Below are 12,026 nucleotides of genomic sequence, written 5' to 3' on the forward strand. Positions count from 1 at the left end.
TGGTGAAAGGTTGAGGACCCTTAGGCTATCGAGCACTGAGCTCCTCTGCATCAATTATACAAGACATGGCCTTTTTAGCAAAATGGAGCCATCTTATTTAGTGAGCCTTCTGTTAAGAAGGCTCTCAAACAGCTGCCTAGGTAGATAAATGCTTTCCTTACTAACGCACGCCTTTCCAAAACAAAGCACTCTGTTCCTTGTACAAGCTGCTTGCTCTGAATCAAGTCTCAGCAGCAACTACCTTTTCAGGGAGGGGCAGCACCAGCACCTGGGCCTGCTACATCTCCAGGAAAGCTGCCCTGTCAACAGCACTGTCAGCATGTCTTCGTCTCCTGCTCTGGCCTCTCTAGGCGTAGGAGTCAGACCACCTTCCTCCGCCCTCGCTCACCGCTGGCTGAACTGCCTCCCAACCAGTGCTACCTGTGCAGCCTTATCCTGAAAAGGTGGGAAGCTGGAACAAGTTCAAGTCACGCTCAGGAAATTATATGGATTGTCGGTAGTTTCCTTTCTATATTACTTGTGCATCTGTATTACTACATTTTATAGAGACAACTCTTGAGCCTGTGAACTAATCTGGGAACAATGTCTAGTGTTTGCGGAGCCTGCAGACAAGAATGCAGATGGTTCTTTTAACAGCACAAGTACTGTTTGTCATAGTCAGCTCAGGAAGTGTGTTTGGAGATCTACGCTAACAGCCAGCCTGCTTACTACCATGGCATACTGCCCTCATACACGTGACCTTCTCGGTGCACTCAGCTCTGCGGTTTGTCAGAAATTATGTAGCTAGGAATAATGATAGCAATAACAAAACTCCTTTCACCTGGCAGTGATTTACCCCTGGTAGTTCTTCCCTCCGTACATGCTTCTACTAACATGAATAAAACACAACTTCATACATATGCTGAGAGCAACCTAAAGACTTTTCGTCAAGCGCTAGAGTCAGAGAAGGTAACAGGAGATCCAGACAGGACGGAACAAATTACTTGAAGTTCAAGGTCTCAGGTTATTCACTTACAAGCTTAGTCAAATTTGAGTGCAATCTGAAAGGAATTTCAAGTGGAAAGGGGATGTATTTCAATATTTTTCATTCTTTTCTAGATGCTAATTTTGCACAGTCTGATTAAGGATTTTCAGCCTTTGCAGGGTGCAGCTTCAGAGCAGATATACTGCTGATCTGGACCAGTTGGGGAAGATTCCTTCTCCCATTATGTGACAAGGAACTTATGTGCTACCTCAGATAGTGCTCTAGAGGGCTACGTTCACTTAGTGAAAATCTCTTTTCCAGCAGCCCTTAGTGCCCATATACAGAGTAAGTGCCCACACATTGCTTGCAAAAAATGAATGGAAAATATCTTAACTTTTACAAAACCTATATAATCCCCCCACAGCTTTTATTAAAAAACTTACTATCTGTGTACTAACAAGATATAAATCTGTACTCAGAAGTATTTGCACTATTCACAAGGTTCCTCTGGATTCTAACCAGGCACCCTGAAGGTCTCCATGCCATGTTCCAGTCAACTGCAGATGTTGCTGCAAGTAGTCTCTTTATGGCCGCAGTTTTCTATAAATCTCTTCCTTGCTCTCACAGAGGTTTTGCAAAACAGATTCAACTACAATCACACAGAGCAGATATTGTTCATCAAGCTCTGGCCTCAACACCAGCTATTTCCACTTACCGATCAGTTTTCCTAATGTACATTCTACTGTAATTCCATAACTCTGTTCAGGAAATACTTAGACATACTTCATTAGTCAAGTTGATGGAAGAAAAGAAGGGCATCCTAGAATATGGACAACTACAATATCAACAAAGGACATGGAGTCCTGAACATTAACAGCTCTGTTTTTCACAGTAGAAAGCATGCCCAGAGTTTCCTGAGCCTCACATTAATATTGACTGTATAGAGAAACAATTCTTAAATCTCTTGCTGTGAGAAGCTTTGTGTTTTTAATGGCTGTCAACAGCCCAGTAAAACTGGGCTAAATCTATCAGTAATTTATAGAGCACAAAGCACTGGAAATGAAGGGGAAATTATCTTTTTGATAGCACTGCACACCTCCAAAACAGTATACCAAAAAGCTGATGTACCAAAATCAAACTGGTTAGTTAGATGTAACTAGGAATGGCAAACTTCCAGATAGCAAGTTCTCCATTCTTCTATATTGAAGGACCTTGCATGCAGGGCTGCTTGATTTCTGCAGGCTGTAGCTAAGTGGTCTTGGGCACCCTGATGGTCTGCTGTTACTACTGATGATTCCAAATTAGCAGCTTTGTCTTTTTGACCAGTCAGTATTAGCTGGACAATATCAAAAGAGGCAATCAAAGCTGCTCATGAAGAAGAGACAATATTAGTTAAATCTCCTCCTCAGCTGCCCCTGCTGCCTAACTCTCAAGTCATTGTCACAATAGATTATGGAAACTTGTTCTTATTTAAAATTCTAACAAGAATATTCATTTGTAATTTAGCATTAAATGAGATTTCAGCATTGCTCAGCAGTGTTTTTCTTTCTTGTCTGACACCTCTTTGAGAATAAAGATGCTGCTTTGGATGATGGGATGAAAGAAAAGGTGGGCACTGGGTTCCAGGATACCATTCCCTGCAGTCAGTATCAGGTCATGTACAGCAAGACCAGTCCCAGCAGTGAAACACTATACTGAAATGTTCCAGGTGCTTACTCAGAAACAACACAGACTGTGGTCAAAATATTCCCAAATGCCATTCACCTAACCTGGATCAAAGTTATAAATTGTGTTCAACAATTATCACAAATCATTTCACTCAGATAACTGCAACCCCAGACAATTTGCAGGTATGGCTTATGAACTAAGATGCTTGATGCAGGTTTGGCTTTATTAATTATCAACCAGCAAATGAAGAGTCACTTTTTGCCTTGTTTGGGTCTAATACATGCTGTGATTGCCCAAATCTTTAGATCCACCAAGTCATTTAAATAATTGCCTACAGCATAGTCCCAAGAAGCCTGCAATACTGAATTTTGTTCCATACAGTGGGGAACAAATAGCATTTCTAATAGCAAAGTACAACTTTTATGTTTCTTAAGAAATGTGGCAGCACATACTACTTTGAATTGTTGATTTTGGCATTTAAAGCAGATGTCAGTATCAGTTATGATTAAATATGCAAGAATGCACATTTCTAAACCAGACCTCTAAAGTTAAGCTGAGCAGCACAGAGCCTTGTTGTACAGGCTATAAGATTTCTTCTCATCCCCTGACCACCTACACCTCTTTATATCTCCTGGGAGAGCAAAACAGGACCATCTAAACAAACATTAAGACATAAAATATATGAATACAAGACAACTACGTATTTTTATAGGTTGAAGGAAATTAAAAAATGAAAGTAGGGGAGATCTTAGGGAGTAACCTATAAAAACAGTCCCCCTTAGTATATCATACCTTCTACTGCTAATTCTTTCCACCTTTCTTTGTTTGCTTGAATGATCTTCATCAAGTTGTCCTTAAAGCTTGTTAGGTCTACAGTTGCTAGGGAATTTTCTGTGTGAGTCCCTCCATCACTTGTACTTTTAAAACTGGGTCGTCTTTGTGCTTCAGCATTGCTTACTGCTCCCAAACTATTTTGGCTGCAGAAGGGAAAAAACCCTAAATTATGAACACAGACAGGCAATTTTAATAATACACAAACAGTTAATTTGACTCAAATTCCTTAGGACCTACATGCAATCAGTAACTTGAAATAATAGTTTTCACTAAAGAGTGCCTAACATACAAGACATTTCTTCAACTCATGAAGCTGTAACCTGGGACTGATTCTTACTGACTTTTTTCCAGGGAATTCTTGAAAAAAATGTGACAGATGAAAATACATTACTTGTAAGTCGGTTCTTGAAAGAATGTTTATGTAGCCATTTTGGAGCAGCTTCTTAGCTGTGTATTTGAACAGTGAATCTCATCTTTGAGGCTCACAGGGAAGACATCTGATTGTTGACCCATTTAAAAAAAGCAAGACACGAAAGTACATGACAGGTAAGTAAGTTCAGCTTCAGCTGAAAATTCTCTTCAAGGTACATGCCTTCAAGTGTAGTCAAAGCAGGATTTAGTACAGTGGCTTTAAAATCCACTTAAGAGCTACTGCAGCTACCTTACACGTAAGGTAAGGTAGAAGTCAAATTGATTATCTGTATGTGAATATGCAGATACATGTAAAGGTGGGAAAAAAAGAATGAAACCTCTTTTTTCTTAGGATTAAAAAATCAGACCTATTTCTGGCCTTGTACAGGTAATCATGTCATACCAGGTTTTGTTTACTCAATTATGCTGTATAGTTATCTCATTGGTACCAAAGACAGATGTTAATATGCATACAAATGGATTTCCATTAATCAGAAAATATAGTTGCAGTGAACATATCAGCGAGAACTGCACAAGAAGCATTAACTATAATTTCCGTGTGCTCCAGAGATGTTGAATGGGATAGAATCGAAAGAATAGGCTATAATTCTAACATTTTCCAGGCACTACAGTGAATGTCACGCCATATACTCATGGCATCCACCCAGTAACATTTGTGCACCTCTGCTGGCTCAGACATTTCTGTATCATGCTATAGGCTCTCCACTCTCTTTGTAAGTGTAGCTCTTGATTCCATACTAAGAAAAAATCCCTTTAGCCTCCACCTCACATGAGGAAGCTTTGCTGGATCATGAAACGTGGAGCTACTAATCATTTGCAGCTGCTAATCACTCATTTGTGAAGAAGTGAGTAGGTAAACAAGTTTGTTATCAATAGTGCCTTACTTTAGCACTGTTCCCCAAAACACTAAGAACACTGTCATAAATACCTGCTTCTAGTAACTTCTACTTACTTCTAGTAACCGAAATACATGTAGAGTAAACTCATGATCACAAAAGAGCTAGGTTCATCATTCTGCTGTTAAAATCTAACTAATGCACAGCAAATGAAAAATTGCCCTTCAGAGTTATCATATTAGTAGCCTCAATGAAAGCTCATATTACAGTTTTAAAATGAAAAAAATGTGGTAACAGAGGCAATATTTGTAAAAGCAGCATCTGATTATTGAATGATGCTTTCAGTGTGGAGTCACTCAGATAACATTGTCTGCCATAGCTAGTTTGTTTTATAGATAACTTCTATCATGATGCAAAAATCAAGAGCTTGATGGGGAACCCCCCCCCTGCATCTCATTTATACTGTATTTAGATCTCTCAAGTGGAATATAAGTGGAATCAATTTTGTCTCAAGTGTATATATCAAATAATACTAAAATGGAAAGGTGAAGAAGGAAAGTAACCTATACCATAATAAAAAAAACAGAAAAAACCCTGAAACCACCTTCACCACCTCCACTTCCAATTGTCTCTCAGAAAGCAAAGAATGACTTTTGGTACTGTCAATTAAAATAATACTGAAAATGGCTCAAGATAAGAGAACTAGGAACTTCAATAATCTATTGCAAAGATTATAGTCAAAGGAAAAAAAATTTATTACATATGCCGTATAAAATCAACTTTATATTTTATACATGTGTATTCTGCTTGTTATTGTGGTTTTGCCTTTTTATATACACGATCGTCCACAGTCAATGGAGTAACAGCATATTGCAAATACAACACAGCACCACATGGTGGCAATACTGTACAGCTATTTATGTTACTTTTCCAACTGTTAAAATAATTGCGATAATTCTGAGAATGACATTATTATGTTAGTTTATGTTAGTTCAATAACTAAGCAGTGTATTCATACCTGGGTGTCCCAAATGCAGGACTTTCAGATTTTGACGCTTCCTCTATAAGAGGCATAACAATTTTCTCCATTGAGTCCGTAAGAAGAGAAAATGTTGGTTCTACAATGAAATCAATGAAACCTAAAGAAGAAAAAGAGAGAAAATCAGATTTTACATTTTCACAGCTCTCAAATCTGAAAATAAATACTTGATATCGGGCTGATTTTCTGACTGTAGTCCTGATTCAACATACTAGATACCACTAGTATAATCTTGAGGAAAAAAGCACAACTAAAAACAAAAACACCTGAAGCTGTACCGATATAACTAGACATTAATAATTACAGCTTTTCATTCCTTTTTCTTGTAAATTTTATGCACTGCAGAACACACCTACCATTTGAAATGAATATTAATTATTGAATAGAAGGGAAGCTACGGTTGAGCCAAGGGGCTAGAAGTCATACTGTCTCTTTTACCATTCAGATCTTTTTGCCAAGGAGTTAATATTTCAAACTGCTGTTTATTATTCTGTGGAGGTAAAGTGTTATTTCACAGTGTGTAGGAGTGTTCTGTCAAATCAGTGAAGAGAACAAGTAATATCCTTAGGAGACAGCATTCATCCCACAGTTCTGAGATGTCAGCTCTGAACAATGTCTTTTACATTTTAAAGTGCTCATCAAGGTATGGAATGACAGTGTAAGAGAATGAAGCATTATTCTCTGCTGAGCACTTAACAGAAAAAAAAAATGCTAAAACATGAGCTAGCAATGGATTTCCAGATGTCTTCGTACTCTAACCGTGCAACACAGCACAAAGGTGAGCAACAGTGCTTCAGCCTAGGATCCAGCTTCCCTCCTGCAGTAGGTATGACACTCAAGCACATTGCCTTTCAAGTCCCAGTGAAATGGAATAAAGGACATTTTGAGTGACAAGATCAGACAGGATGACACGCTTCAGTTCAAGGATAAGACAGTCACCTGTAGAATCTCTCCCTGAGTACTGTGTTCACTCACATAAAAGGTACAGCTGTTGGTAGGACATACTGCTTTACTCAGCATGCTTCTAGGGTATCTCCTTGTAACTAGCCCCAGTGATCTTTACCAATTTTTATTTCCTTATTATTGCCGGTGGAAACGGTGATAGAGAGAGCCAAAGACCCGCATTTCTGAAAATGGGAAGCTGAAGTTTGGCCACTGTTGACCAAAATGCAATTAGGATTGATGGGAACAGAATGCAGTAGTCCTTGTCAACCCAAGGAGGCTTGATCCTGTGTAGTTTGACCCTGCCACACTGACAGTCTTAACTGCAGTCCAGAGATTTGATGTATGAATTAGCTTTAAGTTGAGATGCATCCACAAAATGGTACCAGGCTTTCAGATTGTAGTAGAGACAGCCCTGTGAGTTCTTGAGCAAGAGTCAATCTGTCTGAGGACATGATCTACCAAACTCTAAAGTGTGTACAGTAAAAGTCGGGCTCATGTCCAGTACTTTGGTTAATCCTTCTCCTACCCCTTCTTGGCATCACATGTGCTGAAGTAACTTCATGTTCTTTTAAGACCAGCGCATTTCTGCTGTAAGAGTATATGAGTTTGGCGAACAGATAGGTGCAAAGAGATAGCTTCTATATGATGGCATTTGGAACATTTAAGATTCAAAATGGGTATAAGAAATGTCCACGTGATTTTACATGCTCCTACACATACAAGAAAAAGAAAAACACAACTTGTCATTACCTATTTGGGACTGAGCTACCAAAGTGGACTTGCGGTCACAGAGTGGGGAAAACTGAAGACCTAAAGCAGCCTCCTTGTCTCCCTGCAAACAACAACATTTAATATTATAAGCACATATTTGATAGATGGACAGAGAGACAAAGGCATCTGAACGTTTTTAGTATTCATTCAACACATTACTTTGTTCACTTATACTCCTAAATAAAAATAAGCCACAGGCAAAAAACCCCTCATTATTTATCTTTAAATTTTCAGGAAAAGTAAAAGTCAAAATTCTAACTTACATTTGACAATTTTTATAGAAAGGAACTTATTGCAAGCAAGTTCTCCTCAAGGGCAAGGCATCTGCCTATGAGATTTAACATATATGAAGTCCTTCAGTATTCACAGTTTAGTCCTGCTGATCCCAGATGTAACGGGATTGGAGATATTTAGACATGTTTGTAATAATACGCCAAATGCTAAGTGTTTCCTTCTATTACATTGGTTTATCCAACATGTAAAATTTCTTCAACAGATTTACACAGGTCAAGGGCATGATCTGACTTAAACTCATTCTCACTAGCAGGCATGTCCCTCTGCTGCTGAAACCATAAAAAAGCACAAGCTCGATTTTATTACTCAGATGACTTGTACAAACCTAGTTCAGAAAATATTTCAACACCTAACACACTAAAAGAGTTTTTTGTCGTAACAGTCTTAATAGACAGGGGGGTGTTATCTCCATTTTCAGCATGGTAGACCAACCGACTTGCAAAAGCTCGAAAAGAAAGTCTAGTGGTGCAAAAAAACCCCCAAAGAGACATTTTTCAAAGGAGGCTATAATTTGTGTTGCTCGACAAACCTGGCCCCCAGAAGCACTGACATTATAGATATAGGAAAACTTAGTCTTTCAAGTAAAATGGCTCCACATACTACAGTAGTTGTGGAGAGTGCTGTTTTGTGATCATTCAGTGGGGAGCAGTACATGAACATTTTCCCAAAAATCTCATCAGAAGCTGATGAATGAAGGGGGCAGTATCAACCTTCCTTAGTCTTTTTATCATATATCATTGAACTAGATTTGGGAAAAGTTTAGAACTATAATACCAATAAAACCACTTCAGCCACAGGAACAGATGTAGCTTGCAGATTGTGTTTCATGTGGAAGTTGAGAGTTTTATCACTATGGCCTTTAAATTTTATGCCCAAGTGTTCGTAATTTGACTTCAGAGTGTAGAAGAACACATGAACACTTAACTACTAGGAGCAGTGTTAGCAGTATCTCCATGTAAATGCAGAAGCCAGATTGTGATATAATATAAACTGGGGTGGTTCTAACAATTTCAGCCATTGTTGAATACAGGATTTCTAAAGCTATATTAATTTTGTAATCTTTCCTTTACTAGGTATTAAAAAAGAGAAAATTCCACACTAGCAAAGAATCAGTTTGAATTTTTTTATGTTTTCAAGTAGCTCTTTACCCTAATTATGAATGACTTTGCAATTAATATAATACATAATTAATACTTAAATGTCACATAAGTCTAAGTCTATTGTAAATTGTAATAATGGACACAGCATTGATATTTAAATTGATCATTACAATTTCATGAGATTTAAAATTAAAAACATCAAAAAACTCACTGGACAAATTCTCTGCTTTTGGATCTGTTCAGACTGAGAGCAGAATGCTATAGGAGCTGTGATGCTTCTTTGAGTGACTTGAACTATGTATTTCTTTATTTTTAAGGTTTTGAGATGGGTGGGTGTATTTCTATTTTAAACAAGTAGCTCAGATTTTCCTTGGCATTATAACACACTTTCTGTAGTTGTTTCTTTTAAACTTAAAGCGTTGTTTGGCTTTTTCCCTGAAGTTCACACTGGCACATATTTTAACCGTTAGCTGCAGTTAACAAAGTTTATTGTCTAGGTGAATGTTCATTTTTTGCTGGTGCTCACTACTTTGAAAGCTGCCTGTTAAAGCATTGTTTTTGCATCAGCAGTTTCAGGCTCTGCTGTTTTTTCCTGTAAGGCAGTAGAAGTAGTTGAATTACTATTTTTAAAGAAAAGAAGAGGAGGAATTAGTGGGTTTTGTATACATTTGGACTACTTCATCTTGGCTGACACAGATTTGGAAATCCCAGAGACTTCCACCACACACACTCAGATCAATAGACCAGAGGATGCCCAACCAAGCCAGTGCATCTAGGAAGCAGGAGACCTACTGTGTCTGCACTGCGCAGTGCATTTATCTATGTACAGTTACTTCATCACACATTAAATGTGTTGGAACTATTCCACACACGCTGTTCTTAGTAGTACGTATAAAGAGGGATTCAGTTCCTCGCACACTCCTCTACAGCCTGAAAGACTTTCACAATTTATACTACTGAGTTGCAGAAATACATATATGGTGATTTGATTCTATTGTTAAATGCCTTCTCAAGTATTTGAGCAGCTTATTTGGGATCCAGTTACTTCTTCTAATGAAAGGATGAAGGAATGACTAAAACATTAGCTGATCCTATGCACTCAACGACCAGCGTGGTACTGTTTATTGCTAATGCTACATCCACTTGACTGGACACTTTGCCTCACTGTCCCATGGGCTCTGTCTAGTCTGTCTCTCTGTGTCTAAAATGTTTTTACAGTTGGTCATTTCTGACCTTTTCAAGTAATATATATCTGGGGTAATCTGTTCCTCCTTTTTCCTCTCAAGCTCAAAATCCTCATCATTTCCATTTACAGAAGCAGACACAAACTCATGACTCTACTCAGTATTTCCACAAAACTTATTCCAATCATTATTTAGAGTAAGGCACCAGCTCTCCAATCTGTCTCCTCAGTGCAAAGCCCAGAGTCAAGGATGCCCTGATGCTCCCTACTGAGAATTTGTATAAAGAACCTCTAGGAACCGAGCAAGAACCTTCTAGGGCAGATGGGCCTAACGACCTCATGGTTTATCATACTGACTTTTTTATTCTCTGACCCCTTTTTCCAGTGTAACCCATCTGATTTGAAAATGTCAGCATATAGCAAAATAACAACAATCAAGATGAGCAAGGCATACACTGTTCCGTTATCTGTATTAACCATTTTTAAAACCTGTGTATAACTGTAGAAACTGTGTAAAACCTAAACTGGATTTTGGTTATCAATTGTACTTCAGTAACTATTATGTTAAAAATGTGCATGGTCCCAAATATTCATTACAGGGACAGTATTCCCCCTTTGGAGAAATGTTTTTTTTCACCTGCTGCGAGTAAAAAAATGCCAGCAGTGACACCAACACCTACTGGGCTTTCTCTTTGAATTCAGTATCTCACAGAAATGAAAAGACTTTTACAAGGGTGTGTCTTCATTTTTGGTTTAGGATATATGGCCACAGCGTTAACAGGATGATATCGTCTAACCTCTGGCTTTGGATCAGGCTGTTATGAAAGCAAAACCTTCAGACCTATGTGGCATATGCATGACAAGCACTGGCAAGGAAAAGAAATAGGAAGGCTTTCTGAAATGTGAAATGGAGACAACTTTTTGCCTTCTTTGCTGAACATGAATACTTCCTATTTTCAAATCCCTCATCCTACCCTGCTGGTATTTCTTTTTAACTCAAAGCATACATAAATCTCTGTCTACAGAATGAAAACAGCTTGACAAGTTATATTATTATTGAAAGAAAAAAAATTCTACAACACTCAGAATCCTGGTGTCAGCTGAAATAGATATAGAGCTATAACAATTTCATCTTATTCATGCACATAAAAGTTGAATTAATGTCAGTGGTATGTATGAAGAGTAAGGAATATATACTACTGACTATGCTTGTCAATCACAACCAACAGCATCCTTGATGGTAGACTTATGAAAAGATTTAACTGTGTAACCATTGCTTCTTGAACTAGATTTATTAAAAGATTTTAAAAATGGCACCTGTCGAAAAAATTCTTCCATCAGGGCCATGGTCCACCGGTAGTGCAGTTCCCAGGATTTTGCTGGATGGCTTATGTCTGCTGCATGTAGAATCAAAGACATGGCTTTGGCTTTGTCTACCCTGTCAATTCAAGGACATGCTCCAATTATCTCAAAACAAAAGCAACTATTTAAATTCTTTTCTTGTACATGAGCTCATTGAAAGACTATAGATAATGAACAGAATGGAAAATAACCTACCCCTCTGTCTGCTGTAGAGTATGTCGCATCGTTTTAATTTGTTGGAAATGACCCGACATATCTGTAGACAAGACCATCTCAATAACCAAGCTACGCAACTCCCTAAGAATAATTAAAAGCAAAATGACTGATTACAATTAATTTATTCTATGTATGGTACATTTGTTTAAGCAGTACTTGTTAATTTATAACTTTCTAAACAACATCACAAGTTTTATTATGTTTTAAAAAGCATTTAAATAAATTATTAACAACTTGAACCTTGTATCCTAAAGTGATTCTGTGAAAGCAATGTACTTCAGAAAATGCACTCTGCAATCATTATTTCAGAGTCACCCTGTTTTGTAATTCCTCTTTTCTAGTGTATGCACTAAAATTGCATGCCGTTCTGTCACCCATTGTA

The 12,026-nt window shown here is 37.9% G+C and overlaps 1 protein-coding gene across 7 annotated transcripts in view; it reads right to left on the minus strand.

Moving 5' to 3' along the window:
• The window catches only part of PDE1A (phosphodiesterase 1A), a 233,792-nt gene that overhangs the window by 18,220 nt on the left and 203,546 nt on the right, over positions 1-12,026 (minus strand). For all 7 annotated transcript variants that reach the window (XM_072874737.1, XM_072874738.1, XM_072874735.1 and 4 more), the window contains 5 exons: positions 11,624-11,725; positions 11,384-11,504; positions 7,469-7,550; positions 5,753-5,873; positions 3,425-3,609 (listed from right to left, as the gene is read on the minus strand). In XM_072874737.1, the coding sequence (XP_072730838.1) occupies positions 3,425-3,609; positions 5,753-5,873; positions 7,469-7,550; positions 11,384-11,504; positions 11,624-11,725 (611 nt within the window). The remainder of the gene's footprint in view (positions 1-3,424; positions 3,610-5,752; positions 5,874-7,468; positions 7,551-11,383; positions 11,505-11,623; positions 11,726-12,026) is intronic.

The sequence above is a fragment of the Ciconia boyciana genome, chromosome 10 (assembly GCF_034638445.1).
Source record: "Ciconia boyciana chromosome 10, ASM3463844v1, whole genome shotgun sequence".
Classification (NCBI taxonomy): domain Eukaryota; kingdom Metazoa; phylum Chordata; class Aves; order Ciconiiformes; family Ciconiidae; genus Ciconia; species Ciconia boyciana.